General features: G+C 32.6%; 2 protein-coding genes across 3 annotated transcripts; both read left to right on the top strand.

Moving 5' to 3' along the window:
* Positions 1-350: 350 nt before the first annotated feature.
* LOC100791688 (phospholipase D alpha 1) lies at positions 351-4,559 on the top strand. Its single transcript, XM_006581294.3, has 5 exons — positions 351-456; positions 613-739; positions 1,642-1,722; positions 1,854-3,714; positions 3,946-4,559. The coding sequence occupies exons 2-5, from the start codon at positions 644-646 to the stop codon at positions 4,386-4,388; spliced, it is 2,481 nt and encodes an 826-aa protein (XP_006581357.1). The 5' UTR covers positions 351-456; positions 613-643; the 3' UTR covers positions 4,389-4,559.
* Positions 4,560-5,205: 646 nt separating this feature from the next.
* On the top strand, positions 5,206-9,351 carry LOC100499896 (uncharacterized). Of its 2 annotated transcripts, none has more exons than XM_006580875.4 (5): positions 5,206-5,727; positions 7,421-7,628; positions 8,229-8,316; positions 8,619-8,685; positions 8,956-9,351. In XM_006580875.4, the coding sequence occupies exons 1-5, from the start codon at positions 5,686-5,688 to the stop codon at positions 9,007-9,009; spliced, it is 459 nt and encodes a 152-aa protein (XP_006580938.1). In that variant the 5' UTR covers positions 5,206-5,685; the 3' UTR covers positions 9,010-9,351. The 2 variants fall into 2 exon arrangements, with proteins under 2 accessions (XP_006580938.1, NP_001237589.1); NM_001250660.2 differs by having other exon boundaries at positions 5,494-5,727; positions 7,426-7,628; positions 8,956-9,233.
* The last annotated feature ends 3,898 nt before the right edge of the window (positions 9,352-13,249 follow it).

Below are 13,249 nucleotides of genomic sequence, written 5' to 3'. Positions count from 1 at the left end.
AAAAAAAGACATAAGTCACAGCATGTTATGCTCTTTGCTCTGTTAACTTTTTGCTTGATTGAAATACTTTTAAACTTAGGAATATATTTCATAACACATCTATCCAAATCCAACGTTTGAGACATTCTAACCTATCCAGGTCCCACTAAAATAGTCTATCATAATCCAATGGAAACCTAAGCCTCCTTCATAGAATACTCTTCCTTGAATGTTAAGGCGGGAACTAATTCCAAGTTGAGAAATTGCAAAAGAATCTCTATTAATCTTCAAAGTTATGGTTTTACACAGTATATCCTTGCTTGATAATTAAGACACAATATGGGTCATATCCTCCTTTTCAGTTCCCATCATCTCCACTTCTCTGCATATAAATGCATCACATTAAGGCGTAAGAGCCCTTCATCATAAGGACGGTACCATCGTCAACATTTTCCAATCCTTAACCTCCATTTCCACGTAAGAACGTTTTTAACTTCCCTTTTGCATTGTAGTGTATCATTGATTTTGGCTATTTCATAAAATCTGTAGCATGCATGTGTTCTGTTGTGGAAACTAAAAGCTAAAACTATATTACACTTATTTTCTTTTCTTTTCTTTTTCCTCACAAAACAGGAAGGGAGATCAAACATAATAGTATAACATAATGCCGCATTTGCTGCACGGGAGGCTCGATGTGATCATATACGAGGTCGACACACTACCAACTCTCAACGACTGCAATCTTAACCTCTGCAGCAAGGTGCCTTAATTGAAAAACTCCCCTCGTGTTCTATTCTTTCATCAACATAGTTACAGTCCTAGACTAATGACTGTAAATATTAATGTTCTGTTTAGATTAGAAGTCAAATTAAAAACAAATGGGGAGGATAAAAACATAACAAGTAAAAAAAAATCTTTAATTTAAATGGATGGAAATAATTAAGAAAAATTTGAAAATTTTGTTGAATAGAAAAAAATAGTAAAATAAATAAATTATATGCATTTTTATTAAACGTTTTACTTCATTAATTTTTTCTTGATATTATTTTTTTTGTTTAACTTTTTTAAAATTGAAAAAGGAAGAGAGAGTTTGTCCCACTCTATTTTATGCACTTTGGGGTAAGTTTTTTCTTGTAGGTGTTAAAAAAAATATTATTTTTCCTCTCAAATAAAAAAGAAAATTTGGTATTTCAATTTTACATTCTTCATTTTCCTTTCTTTCCTCTTTATTTACACTCAATCGATGAGAGAAAAAAAGGAAATGCGGTCAATATCAAACCATGTGTAAGAGAAATTACTAGTCTTTTCCTTGTCGAATTTAATCTGTCATACTGTAATGTAAATCTAGGAGTTAATTAAAACCAAAAAAAAAAAAGCTCAACTAATAGTAAGTTGGTACATACCACAACTCAACTTATTTCCAGTTTAATTAATGTAGATGGACTAAAGCTTCTTTAACAATAAGCTTTGCCTTCTAATTATGTGCATAGTTGTATGATATTTATTAATTAGTTCTTACAATTTATTTCTAAAGAATTCGTCATCATAATATGAACTACTTCAGTAGGTGTCAATATAGTCTAGTATCTGTTCTGGTGAAAAGAATTATCTGAAGTTTTATTGTGTTTTTTTTCATGTCTGGTTTCAAATTTTGTAAACAAGGGTACAAGTAGAAGCGTGGGGAAGAGATTTCTTTCCCAACTCAAGAGTTGTTTTCTCTGTCAATGCCAATGCCAGCCAGAGGTAGTATCTTAATTCTTGACATAATTTGCTTTAAACTATTTGACATTTTATTTTAAGCGCCATAAATAAAATATATTTCCTTCTAGCTAATGAGTCTAATTCTCGACTTGTGGTAATAATGTTTCGCACAGTTTGTGGAGACGGGTCTCTATGCAACAATTGATTTAGATAAGGCAAGGGTTGGAAGGACTAAATTGTTAAATGATCAATCCTCCAACCCCACGTGGGACGAGACCTTTCACGTATACTGTGCCCATTTGATCTCCCATGTTATATTCACTGTCAAACAAAAAGATCCAATTGATGCAACTCTAATTGGAAGAGCTTATGTCCCAGTTGAGCAAGTTGTGAATGGCAACATAGTGGACGAATGGGTCCAAATTTTAGACGAGGATCATAACCCTATACCAAGTGAGTCTAAAATCCATGTTAAAATGCAATTCTCTAGTGTTAGGAATGACATAAACTGGTCTCAAGGAATAAGGAGTCCAAGGTTTCAAGGAGTTCCTCACACCTTCTTTAGTCAAAAAAATGGTTGCAAAGTTACTTTGTACCAAGATGCTCATGTCTCAGATGGTTTTGTGCCATGGATCCCCTTGTCAGGAGGAAAACCTTATGAGCATAGGAAATGTTGGGAAGATATTTATAATGCCATTATGGATGCTAGGAACTTTATTTATATAACTGGTTGGTCTGTGTACAGTGAAATAACCTTGATTAGGGACCCAATGAAGCCTACAACAAGAATCACCCTTGGGGAACTGCTCAAGATGAAAGCTGAGGAAGGTGTCAAGGTTCTTATGCTTGTTTGGGATGACAGAACCTCTGTGCCAGATTTCAAGAAAGATGGCTTGATGGCAACTCATGATCAAGAAACTGCTGATTACTTCAAAAACACAAAGGTGAAATGTGTTTTGTGTCCACGGAACCCAGATGATGGGAAAAGCATAGTGCAAGGTTTTGAAACTTCAACAATGTTCACTCATCACCAAAAGACTATAGTTGTTGACACCCAAGTTGCTATGGGACAACAAGGACAAAAGAGAACAATAGTAAGCTTTGTAGGTGGCATTGATCTTTGTGATGGGAGATATGATACTCAGGAACATCCTCTATTTTCAACTTTGGACACAGTGCATAAAGATGATTTCCATCAGCCAAATTTCCCTGGTGCTTCCATCAAGAAAGGTGGTCCAAGAGAGCCATGGCATGACATTCATTGCAAGTTAGAAGGGTCTGTTGCTTGGGATGTTTTGTACAATTTTCAACAAAGGTGGGAGAAGCAGGTTGGAAATCAGCTCCTATTCTCTTCAAGCAAGCTTGATGAGTACTTTGTCCCTCGATCCACGGTGGTGACAACAAATGAAAATGAGACATGGAATGTTCAGTTGTTCAGATCCATTGATGGTGGTGCTGCTTCTGGCTTTCCCCCTGACCCAGAAGAAGCGGCTGAGTTAGGCCTTGTTAGTGGAAAAGATAACATCATTGATAGAAGCATTCAAGATGCTTATATAAGCGCTATTCGGCGAGCCAAAAACTTTATCTACATTGAAAACCAGTATTTCCTAGGGAGTTCATATGGTTGGCAAGCATCTGATATTGTGGTTGAGGATATTGGTGCTTTGCATCTTATACCAAAGGAGCTGTCATTGAAGATTGTTAGCAAGATTGAAGCAGGGGAGAGGTTTTCAGTGTATGTTGTTATACCAATGTGGCCAGAAGGCATACCTGAGAGTGGTTCAGTTCAGGCAATATTAGACTGGCAAAGGAGAACAATGGAGATGATGTATGCTGATATAGCCAAAGCCATTCAGAGAAAAAGAATTCAAGCCAATCCAAGGGACTACTTGACCTTTTTCTGCCTTGGAAACCGTGAGGGTAAGAAGGATATGGAATATACTCCTACTGAGGCACCAGAGCCTGATACTGATTATGCTAGAGCACAAAAGGCTAGGCGATTCATGATCTATGTTCATGCCAAGATGATGATAGGTAAGACTTCCAATCTAAAGTACTTTGTGATATATGACCAATTTGCTGAGTTTTACAATAATTACTTTAGATGTCGTACTTAATATAGTTTCTTATTAATTAACAATGTAAAGAATTTAGTGTAGAAATTAAACTCTTTCACATATTTTCTATGTAGTTACATTTTTCCATCCTTTCATATTTGGTCATGATATGAAATTAACAAGTTGTGGTGACTGTTGCTTCCTTCAGTTGATGATGAATACATTATAATTGGATCTGCCAACATAAACCAGAGATCAATGGATGGAGAAAGAGACACTGAGATTGCAATGGGTGCATTCCAACCACGTCATATAGCATATAATGGGGCACCCAGAGGACAAATATATGGATTTAGGCGTGCACTATGGTGTGAGCACCTTGGGGATCATGGGGATACAAACATCTTCGACAATCCAGAAAGTGTGGACTGCATCAGGCTTGTGAATCATCTTGCTGAAACCAATTGGGACATATACTCTAAGGAAACTTTTGATGAGTATAGAGAATTTCACCACCTCATGCGCTACCCCATAGAAGTAACCAACAATGGAGCAATAACGATCCTTCAAGGGCTAGAACATTTTCCTGACACCAAGGCTAAGATTTTGGGCTCCCAATCAGTTTACCTTCGTCCAATTCTCACCACCTAGATTGTATTGTACATGTGAAGGAAACTATCCCATCTTACCAAGAGATAAAAAGTTTAAAATGTCAAACCATGTAATTTCTTGTTGCGAAGAGGGTGGTGAAAATTTGAATGTATATTCATACAAATAATTGCTATTACCATTTGTACAATAATAAATGTAACGTCTTGTTTCTAAGTAGAGCACTTGATTTTTTTCACAGTCATAAGGATGACATAGGGGTTAAAGTGATGAGGTGTTCTCGTCCCTAACATATCATAACATATGTCCATTAAAAAACTTAATTCACACTCAATTTTTTTTTTTATCATATTATCCATACACCCGTTGTTTCATGGTAAAAAGGAATTGAAGAATTTGAGCTTCTCACTTTTCTTTTATATAATATGGGTACTATTTGTGTAACTGTTTTACCACAATGAAATATTAATTTTAATAAAAGAATAATACTCACAATATATTTATATTATTGTATTTAATTTTGTAAAAACACAAAGAAAAATATGTTTCCGAACAATATGACAAAATTTGAGTTGAAAAGGCCCCAAAAAATATTATTAATTGATATTTTTAAGATCCTAGTTAAGTCAATAAATATTTTTTAAAAAAATATATATATGATAAGACGACAAGATACGTTAGTAATACTTTTTTTATATATATAAAAAATACCTTTAACTTATTAATCATCGATCTAAAGATTCTCGTTAACATTCTAAAAGAAAATTTGAAGAAAAGAAAAGAATGTTGTTAACTTACCCGTTTCTATTTCCAATTTGAGGGCACAAAATTCCTTTGAACTTATCTAAGGTTTGAAAATAAACAGGGCAAAAAAACCCCTTGATTTCGGGAAGGGACACTGAATTTTCCTTCGTGCATGTCATTGTCATCTTTGAGGTTTCTTTAGTTAATCACTCTGTTTTGAAGCCATTTTGACATAAAACGGTTCGCTTGTGTAACCAAACAGGCAGAATTTGAGGTTTCTTACTGCATTAGTTGGTGGATTCTGTTCCAATATTTATCCTTTACTACCATTAATTTATTATCTTAATAAATCAAAGAACCAAACAACTAGAATAAAGGCTCTTGTCCCCGTTTATTATTTGCTAGTACTACTTTGCTTTATAAAATTCTGAGATAAGTGATTCTCTGCCTTTTCAATTTTCATTTTAAAAAAAAGAAAGAAAAAAAAAAGAAAGAAAGAAAATTGTGCATGCTGGTTCTTGAATGATCTTCGTCCTGGATTCAGAATTTTCGGTGACAGATCTCTGCTCGGACTTCCATAAATGCATATCTGTGGATGTGTTCCACCTTGGCTCTGTCAGATTCTCGCTTGCATGGGGTAACTTATTTGTTCTCTCTCTCTCTCTCTTTGTTTCATTGGTCCCAGAAAATAAAAAATTAAAAAAGATTGAATTTTTCACATCAATATGCTTGTATGTTCTTCCCAATTTGACTAAACCTTAAGGAGATCCCTTTAATAGATATGTAGTTTGCTCAGATTCCTGGGTGAATTGGGATGTAAGATTTTATATACTTTTCTAATTCTATGAAACTAAAGTTTGATGTTTTTATACTGTTTTGCCTCTTCTGGGTAATTTAGTTTTAAGATCTTTCTCTTTAGTTTTTAGTAATTGTTTAAATTATATATGGGAATCTTTCTTTGTACTTGCTTGCTTTCTAAGCAAGTGTGAGATCTGGTGATCAGGGAAAATTGATGGGGCTTTACAGTTTGCTACTCTTTCCTTGTATTCTTCTGAAGCTGGTAATATGAAACATAGAATTTCACTGCCCCTATAGGGTTTCATAGTATTTTAGGTGCTGCTTGTTAACTCAATTGAGAAGATGCTCCGCAAAGAAAGCTGTTGTTCATTTTTACTGTTTTCCCATGCTTGCTTTGGTCCTTCTGCTTTCTGCAATGGAACAGATAAGGCCCCAATTTCTGGGACCTTTTCAGTGTAAGGAGAAATTATTTCATTATTTAATTTCAGCAAATTTATTGTTGCTCAAATTGCAGACATCTTCTTACCATTTTATAAGTTGTATCTTTCTGCTAAATATCACGGATTTTGGTAGATAAAATAGAAATAAAAGACAAAGAAGTTGTTTCTGAGCATCTCCTAAGGTTTTAAATGTGAACCTGATGTTATATTCCTGGCCTCTTACCTTAATCCTGGGTTGGTTTCTTGTTCTATCTTTGCTTATTGATTCTAACTTAATTGATAGCCCCTTGATTATTCTCTCTTGCTGTCCATGTGAATTTTTTGTTCATTCCAACATATAGCAGGTCCCTTTATCATTTTCCACATTTTTTATCCTAAAATGCTGTAGCGAGAGGTTGTTTCTTTTTATCTATATGTGCAGGAAATAGTTATCATAGATAGTTTATAATTTAAAACAAATTTATAAAAAGAACTGCTGATTTAATTAAATGAGTCAGTTAATGAATACCTGGAAACTAGTAGGCATTGACTATATAGTCTGTAAACAGAAAAACTGAAATACAAAACCTGTTCTTATAATGCAAAGGAGAAAGACACACAAGTTATAAGAGGAAGTTCATATTTGTTCAGTATGCTAGTTGACCTGAGAAAGCCTCCAACATAAAATATCATACCATAATAATTTATAAGTGAATATACCCTCAAATTAGGCGGAGATATAAGGTTGGCTTGGTGATTGAAGGGAGAAAGGGAGAGAGAGAGGTTGCATGTTCGAATCCCTCCCACTAACATTCTAACAAAATCTAACAATTAACATTTGTCGATCCAAAAAAAAGAACCTCAAATTAGGCTGCTGCATTCTCTCTGTTTTACTTTACCTCAAAGGTATATGTATTGATTAGGTCTAATGAGAACTAAAATACAGTAAATGGAGTGAACCCCTAATGCTAGGTTGTATTGTTCAACTTGATTTTTAACTGGTTCCTGCAACTCTTTTTCACAACATCGTCTTCTTTTAATCCAAGCTTGTAGGATAATTATAGCTAATAATTAGTGTTAATCAAGCTTGTGGTTAAACCTGCTTTGTAACAGAGCAGAGGTTGTCTGGGATGCTTCCCAAATCCTAAAGGCCAATCAACAAACAAAGACAACAGATCAGAAGATTTTTGGAGCAGCAGTGCATTTGAAATAGATCAGGGTGCACTTCAGTCCCAGAAAAGCATCTCATCAATTGGCATACCTTCTGATCCTCAAAGTAGTGCTGACATTCAGATTGATTCTCCTGAATATGTCAATCATGGCAAGTATTCTGTTATAGTCTGCTTATCTATTATCTCTGTTGGCTTATTAGTTAGTCTCATACGTTATCAAAGGGTGCTTGTAATCTTGTATCATCCTGGTAACCATTTTCTCTGATGCGGAAACAATCTTGCCAGACATATTTGCCAACTGTCGGGTATCTTAATATTTTCATGGAACTTTGAAATTCAACATCTTAACCCTGGAGAAACAGTTACAATTCCACTGCCCTGAAATAGCATGAATTCCACACTTTTAACACTGGTTCTGCAAAATGCAGCTGCCACTTTATGCTTTTCTTTTTTTTCATTCTCTTGTCTCTCCCTTAGGCAAGTTGGTTACACAGACACTGATTGTCATATTGCCTTGTTATATACTCCTTTCTCTTTGTACATTTTCTTGTAAACTGTGTTTTCTATTTTTCTTTCATCCCGATGTAATCTCTTTAATTACAAGTAATTTCCATTTATGGAACTTGAAGTTAAAAACTACTTTTCAGGATTTTCCTTGATCTGCATCTACTGTAGGATATTTCTTTCATTCTTGCATATTTTACATTTTTTTGCATATCTCCAGCTGATTATTATTACAATGTATGCAGGTCTTCTTCTCTGGAACCAGATGAGGCGACAGTGGGTTGGAAATAGAAGGCGTGAGAATAAGAAACAAGTTGGAGAACCTATAATAAGGTAAATAAATATATATAAGCTTTCTTCAGCGAGTCTTAACTATTGAACTGTAGAATCTAGAATGAACATTTTGCAAGGCAGATCGATAGTATTGCATTGATTAGTGGGAATTTGATTCTTTTGACCATAAAAATCTTCCACAGTAAGTAAGATATGCACGGATCAGGTGCAAGATCATTTTCAATACAAATAGGAAATTGGAGAGGTGGAATTGGTCTATATAGCTATAGCATTCAATCCAGTGATCAAAGTCACTTTCAAAATGTTTGTCAGATTCTAATTCTAGAGTTTTTGATTTACAGTTGGAATGCCACCTATGAGAGTCTAATGGGGACCAACAAGCCTTTTCACCGGCCAATTCCTCTTGGAGTAAGTTCCTGCATTCATTGGATTGTCACCTCTCATATACACAAGTTTTGCATCTATTTCTCTCTTTAATTATTTTTATAAAGCCCCACTCATTTAATGTCTATCAAGAAAGAAATAGAGACAAGCACATGACTTTGTTATATAAAATTTGAACATGAAAAGATTTATTCTCATTGTTGCATTATAACTTGGTTATTTTCTGTTGATATTCATGTACAAGGGAATCAGTAAATGCATGCCCCTAACTGATTATAATATCATACCTGGCAGGAAATGGTTGACTTTCTTGTTGATATTTGGGAGATGGAAGGCCTATATGACTAAGCAGACAAATCAGGTTTTTTTTTTCCTTAGAGATTTTCTTAGGAGAGGGAAAGGGAGGTAGAATTTGTTCATCCTACTATAACCCCACTGGATTGTTGTACATACATGGGCTAATTTTTTTTTTCTTAGGCTAAATGGGGAAACTCTTAACTAATTGGTTTTGCTTTTTCTTCCGGGGGCGTCATTTCTACGTGAAGTATATTTACACCAAATTGTGTTTTGATAAAAAAATATATTACATCATTTGTATAATTCTCTGACTAAGGTGATTCATAGACGTATGAATATGTTTTTAGTTCTTGTTCTTGTATATATAGTTTAGTTATAGTTCTCCAATTTGTTTTATAGAGTTTTTATTTTATTTTGAAGATTTGTTTTATTGAGTTAGCCAGTTAGGTCCTCATATTTTTTATATATATAAAAAAAATGTCCTTATTATCACCTAATGATGAAGTGGTATATATCTAATTGTGTCACGTTAATAACCATTTTAAGGTGACATGTTTGCGTCATTAATAAATGGTAATTAGAACTACTTTTTTTCTTAAAAAAATGAAAATTAAAACCAATAAAAAAATTAGAAGACTAAAATCATATTTAATCTTGGAAATTAAAAATATATTTCACCCTAGGCAAATCATCTGCAACAAAAAGGATCCTATCTATGTTAATTTCATGCTTCAGCTGATCCAAGCTTCTGTCCTAATTGCTGATATTTAAGAACTGACACGACAGAAGGACTAGCAGTTTGTATTATGGTTTCAGTTTTTGTCATGAAAGCAACTAGCAATAATTCGATATAAATTATTAAACTTTGATTAAAAAAAAAAAACTTATAACAAACGAGAAAATGAATTTATTAGCATGAAAGTAAAATTCTACCATCAAAACGCGGATTTGTTTCTTGCAGAAGACTACCACCTTTTTTTAATTTTGTATAGTACAAGACCCGATCTCAGAAATCAAAGTTCCAAGGAATAAGGATACTGGCAAATTCACCTCAAGCAGAAGCAGAATCTATATGCGTTCTAAATTAGGACTAGGAGTGTCACTTTCAAAATCTGACGTTTCATCTTGTTTTAATTGGAATTAGCTGTTAAAGTGGCGGGAATTTCTTTGTGCACCCAGTGGTTTTTTTTTCACATCCAACATTTTTTATTTTCCTGTTAATAAATGGATTTGTAAGAGACTTACCAATTCGTAATGCCAAGAGGAGATGAATTTCCAAGAAACGGACTCATCGCCTGCATAATTGGGGCCTTGGGCTTCTTACCAGTTGAGGTATTTATGTTGTTGGTAGCATTTTTTAGTCTAATTGATATCATACCTCTATAAAAAAAATTATAATAATTCAATAGAATTTTTGGTGAGTTTGTTTAAAATTTGTTGATATAAGGATTTATTTTAATAAAATAAAGTTTTTTATTTTTTTAATGTGCTAATCTAAATTATTTTTATTAAAAAACAATTTTTTATTTATTTTAAAAAATAAATTTTATTTCTTCTTAAAAAATACTTATATAAAAAGTGTTTATTCTAAAAAAAATTAAAGTTTAAACAAAGAGGCAGTGTTTAAATTTACATCATAGCATACATATATTCATTTTATGAAAGGAAAAAAAATACTATAGTAAGTATGAAGTTAAAATACCTACCCTCAAAAACAAAATGTTAAAAACTTAAAATACCTAACAAACTCTGCAAGTTGTTAATGGACTTGCTAATGGCATACTATTGGGCCTATGTGCAAGTTTCAACCCAAAACACTGAGAGGAACAACCGGCCCAAACTAAACTTTGGGAAAACAAATGGAGGAGTTACTAACCCCACACCCTGTCCCCTTCTCCTCTCATTGTTCAGCAACTCTCCCCACCCCAACTTTCCATTTCCATTTTCTCACCCCAAACAACTCCATTGTCACGGCACTTTCCCCGTCATAGCATCATGGTGTCGTTCCACCCTTTCCCGTCCAGATCCGAACATCCACCAACACTGATGTCCAAATCTAAGATTATGGTGGTGAGGGACACCAACAAGTTCTATGTGGTACCATGCCACCGTATATCATTAAAATCTATGCACTCCACTCTAGTATATAACAAAATCATGTTTTTGTTGTTTAATTTTTTTCATTCTTCCATTAAATAATATAAACAGTATAATAAAATCGTATTTTTGTTATTTTAATTTCTTTTTTATCCCAATTATATGAAATGAAAATATAATTTTGTTGTACCAGTGAATAACACAAACATGTTTACGTGAGAAGGGTATTTTTTGAAATTAGTAAAAGAAAACTTGTGGGCAGTGAGAAAAGCCATTTTGTTAGTGTGAATACTAGCTCCCAACAAACAGAAGCATTGTCAACTAACAAATTGAAGAAATTAACTTTGCCGGGACTTCTGCTATTTTGTTAGGGGGTGAAGACTATTATTTCTGGGTTAATGGTCTTTCTTGTCTACTTAAAATTGATAATCTTTAGTTTTTGTCCTTAATTTTTAAATATTTCACTTTTTTGTTTCTGTATTTCATAAATTGCCAACTTTCATTCTTAACATACCAAACTTTCATCCGCAAAAACTAGAGAGTTAAATTGAGGAATAAAAGTTTAATATTTTCATCTTACAGTGCTATATAAAAAAAATGAATCATCTTACAGTTCCACGTTATAAATTTCTATCCAACGTTAAATATTTTCATTTACATCATATTACGCTCACACACGCATTTTAAATTTGTCAAAATACTAATTATTTTCAAAATACAAGAAGCATTTTATCTTATTATCTTACCACGTACTATTTTTGAAGCAGTAAAATAAAAATTAAAAAAAAATACATACACTTATACTGTAAATATCTGAAATACTATCATTCAATCACAAGCATATATATATTTATTGACTTTTATAATAATCACATTTAAAATCACAGGAATGGTAATTTTTTATTGGTTAACAACATAAAAACTTTCACACACACAATTCATATATACCTATTAAAGCCTAAAACAATTACAATTTTTTCATACCCTGTCCTTTATGTTTACTTTGTACTTTTTATGTTTATTTTTATCTTCAAAAAATGTACACATTCCATTAGAATGTCAAATGATCTTCTTTTACAAACTAAAAATGTTTTACATAGAAAATCAGTTAAAATAATAAAATTAAATAACATAAATATAATAAGTTTTATGATGCAAGTTATTCGTTAATAATTTTGTGTTGGTAGTGCAATTAATAGTAAGAATTTGACTTCTATAAAATAAAAATGTGTATATTGAAAAATAAAGTTGTAAACTTATAATTATTGTTTAGAAACATGTTTGAAATTATAATATGTTGCTTTCATATGCAGCATTTGCAAGAGCCCAAGCACCTTTGAATCGAACAAGATAAGGAGAGTGAGACAAAATATACGGCAGCGTGTGACAAAAACACCTAAAGGGTATTATAACATGTATGTGAATATATTAAGATCAAGTTATTCTAGCTTAATTAATACTAGTCTTGAATTTAAGTTTTTAGCATGTAGTTACGTTGAATATGATTTTGTAAATAAAAGAAAAAAAAAATCACCAAAAGTGGTGTGAAAGAGAGAACTGCAGAATAAATAATCGTGAGCCCCTGTAGCCTCCAAATTGGACCTAAAGGCCAGTTAACATGTTTCTTGATTTAAACGTGTTTTAATAATTACTAGTATGGTAATATAAGGTGCTCAAGAACTAGAGTTGATGCAGGAATGTTTGTGTCCAATTAACATGTGTCCTTTGCTTTCAACTAAATTACTTCTTAAAAATTTAATATATAAACTTTACATGTATGAGGATCGTATATATAAAAAAAAATAAAATTTACCCTTAGTTATATATGTGTGATAATTTATTTAAACTAAATTTATATAAGGGTAGATTGAATTCAAAATATTTTATTTTAGAAAATAAGAACTCAAATTATATAAAGATTAATTGAAGGAACTAATTAATAATTAAATCTTATAAAAATTACATCCACGCCTTTAACTTCTTTAGGTACCCGACAGCTAGCATTGAAGCTTGCTGAGATATCTCACAAACTTTCAGCTTCTGCCTTCTTGCTATTGGGCATGTTTAGTGCTTCATTATTTTTTATTTTCCCAAATAATTAACTTTTCAGGATATACTTTAAAAGATGAATAATTTGAACTCTTTAAAATAAAATATGGATAAATCATATAGTATTACTTTATTTGATGTAGAA

The sequence above is a fragment of the Glycine max genome, chromosome 6, assembly GCF_000004515.6.
Source record: "Glycine max cultivar Williams 82 chromosome 6, Glycine_max_v4.0, whole genome shotgun sequence".
NCBI classification, from domain to species: Eukaryota; Viridiplantae; Streptophyta; class Magnoliopsida; order Fabales; family Fabaceae; genus Glycine; species Glycine max.
Note: the sequence above shows the minus strand (reverse complement) of the source record. Positions and strands in the feature narration are given on the sequence as shown.

Excerpts from the sequence above, each read along its gene's own strand:
- LOC100791688 (XM_006581294.3), top strand. The coding sequence starts at position 644 with ATGCCGCATTTGCTGCACGGGAGGCTCGATGTGATCATATACGAGGTC. Across the intron at positions 1,723-1,853 it reads AATGCCAATGCCAGCCAGAG|TTTGTGGAGACGGGTCTCTA; the intron begins GTAGTATCTTAA and ends TGTTTCGCACAG. Across the intron at positions 3,715-3,945 it reads TCATGCCAAGATGATGATAG|TTGATGATGAATACATTATA; the intron begins GTAAGACTTCCA and ends TGCTTCCTTCAG.
- LOC100499896 (NM_001250660.2), top strand. The coding sequence starts at position 5,672 with ATGCATATCTGTGGATGTGTTCCACCTTGGCTCTGTCAGATTCTCGCT. Across the intron at positions 7,629-8,228 it reads TCCTGAATATGTCAATCATG|GTCTTCTTCTCTGGAACCAG; the intron begins GCAAGTATTCTG and ends CAATGTATGCAG. Across the intron at positions 8,686-8,955 it reads ACCGGCCAATTCCTCTTGGA|GAAATGGTTGACTTTCTTGT; the intron begins GTAAGTTCCTGC and ends CATACCTGGCAG.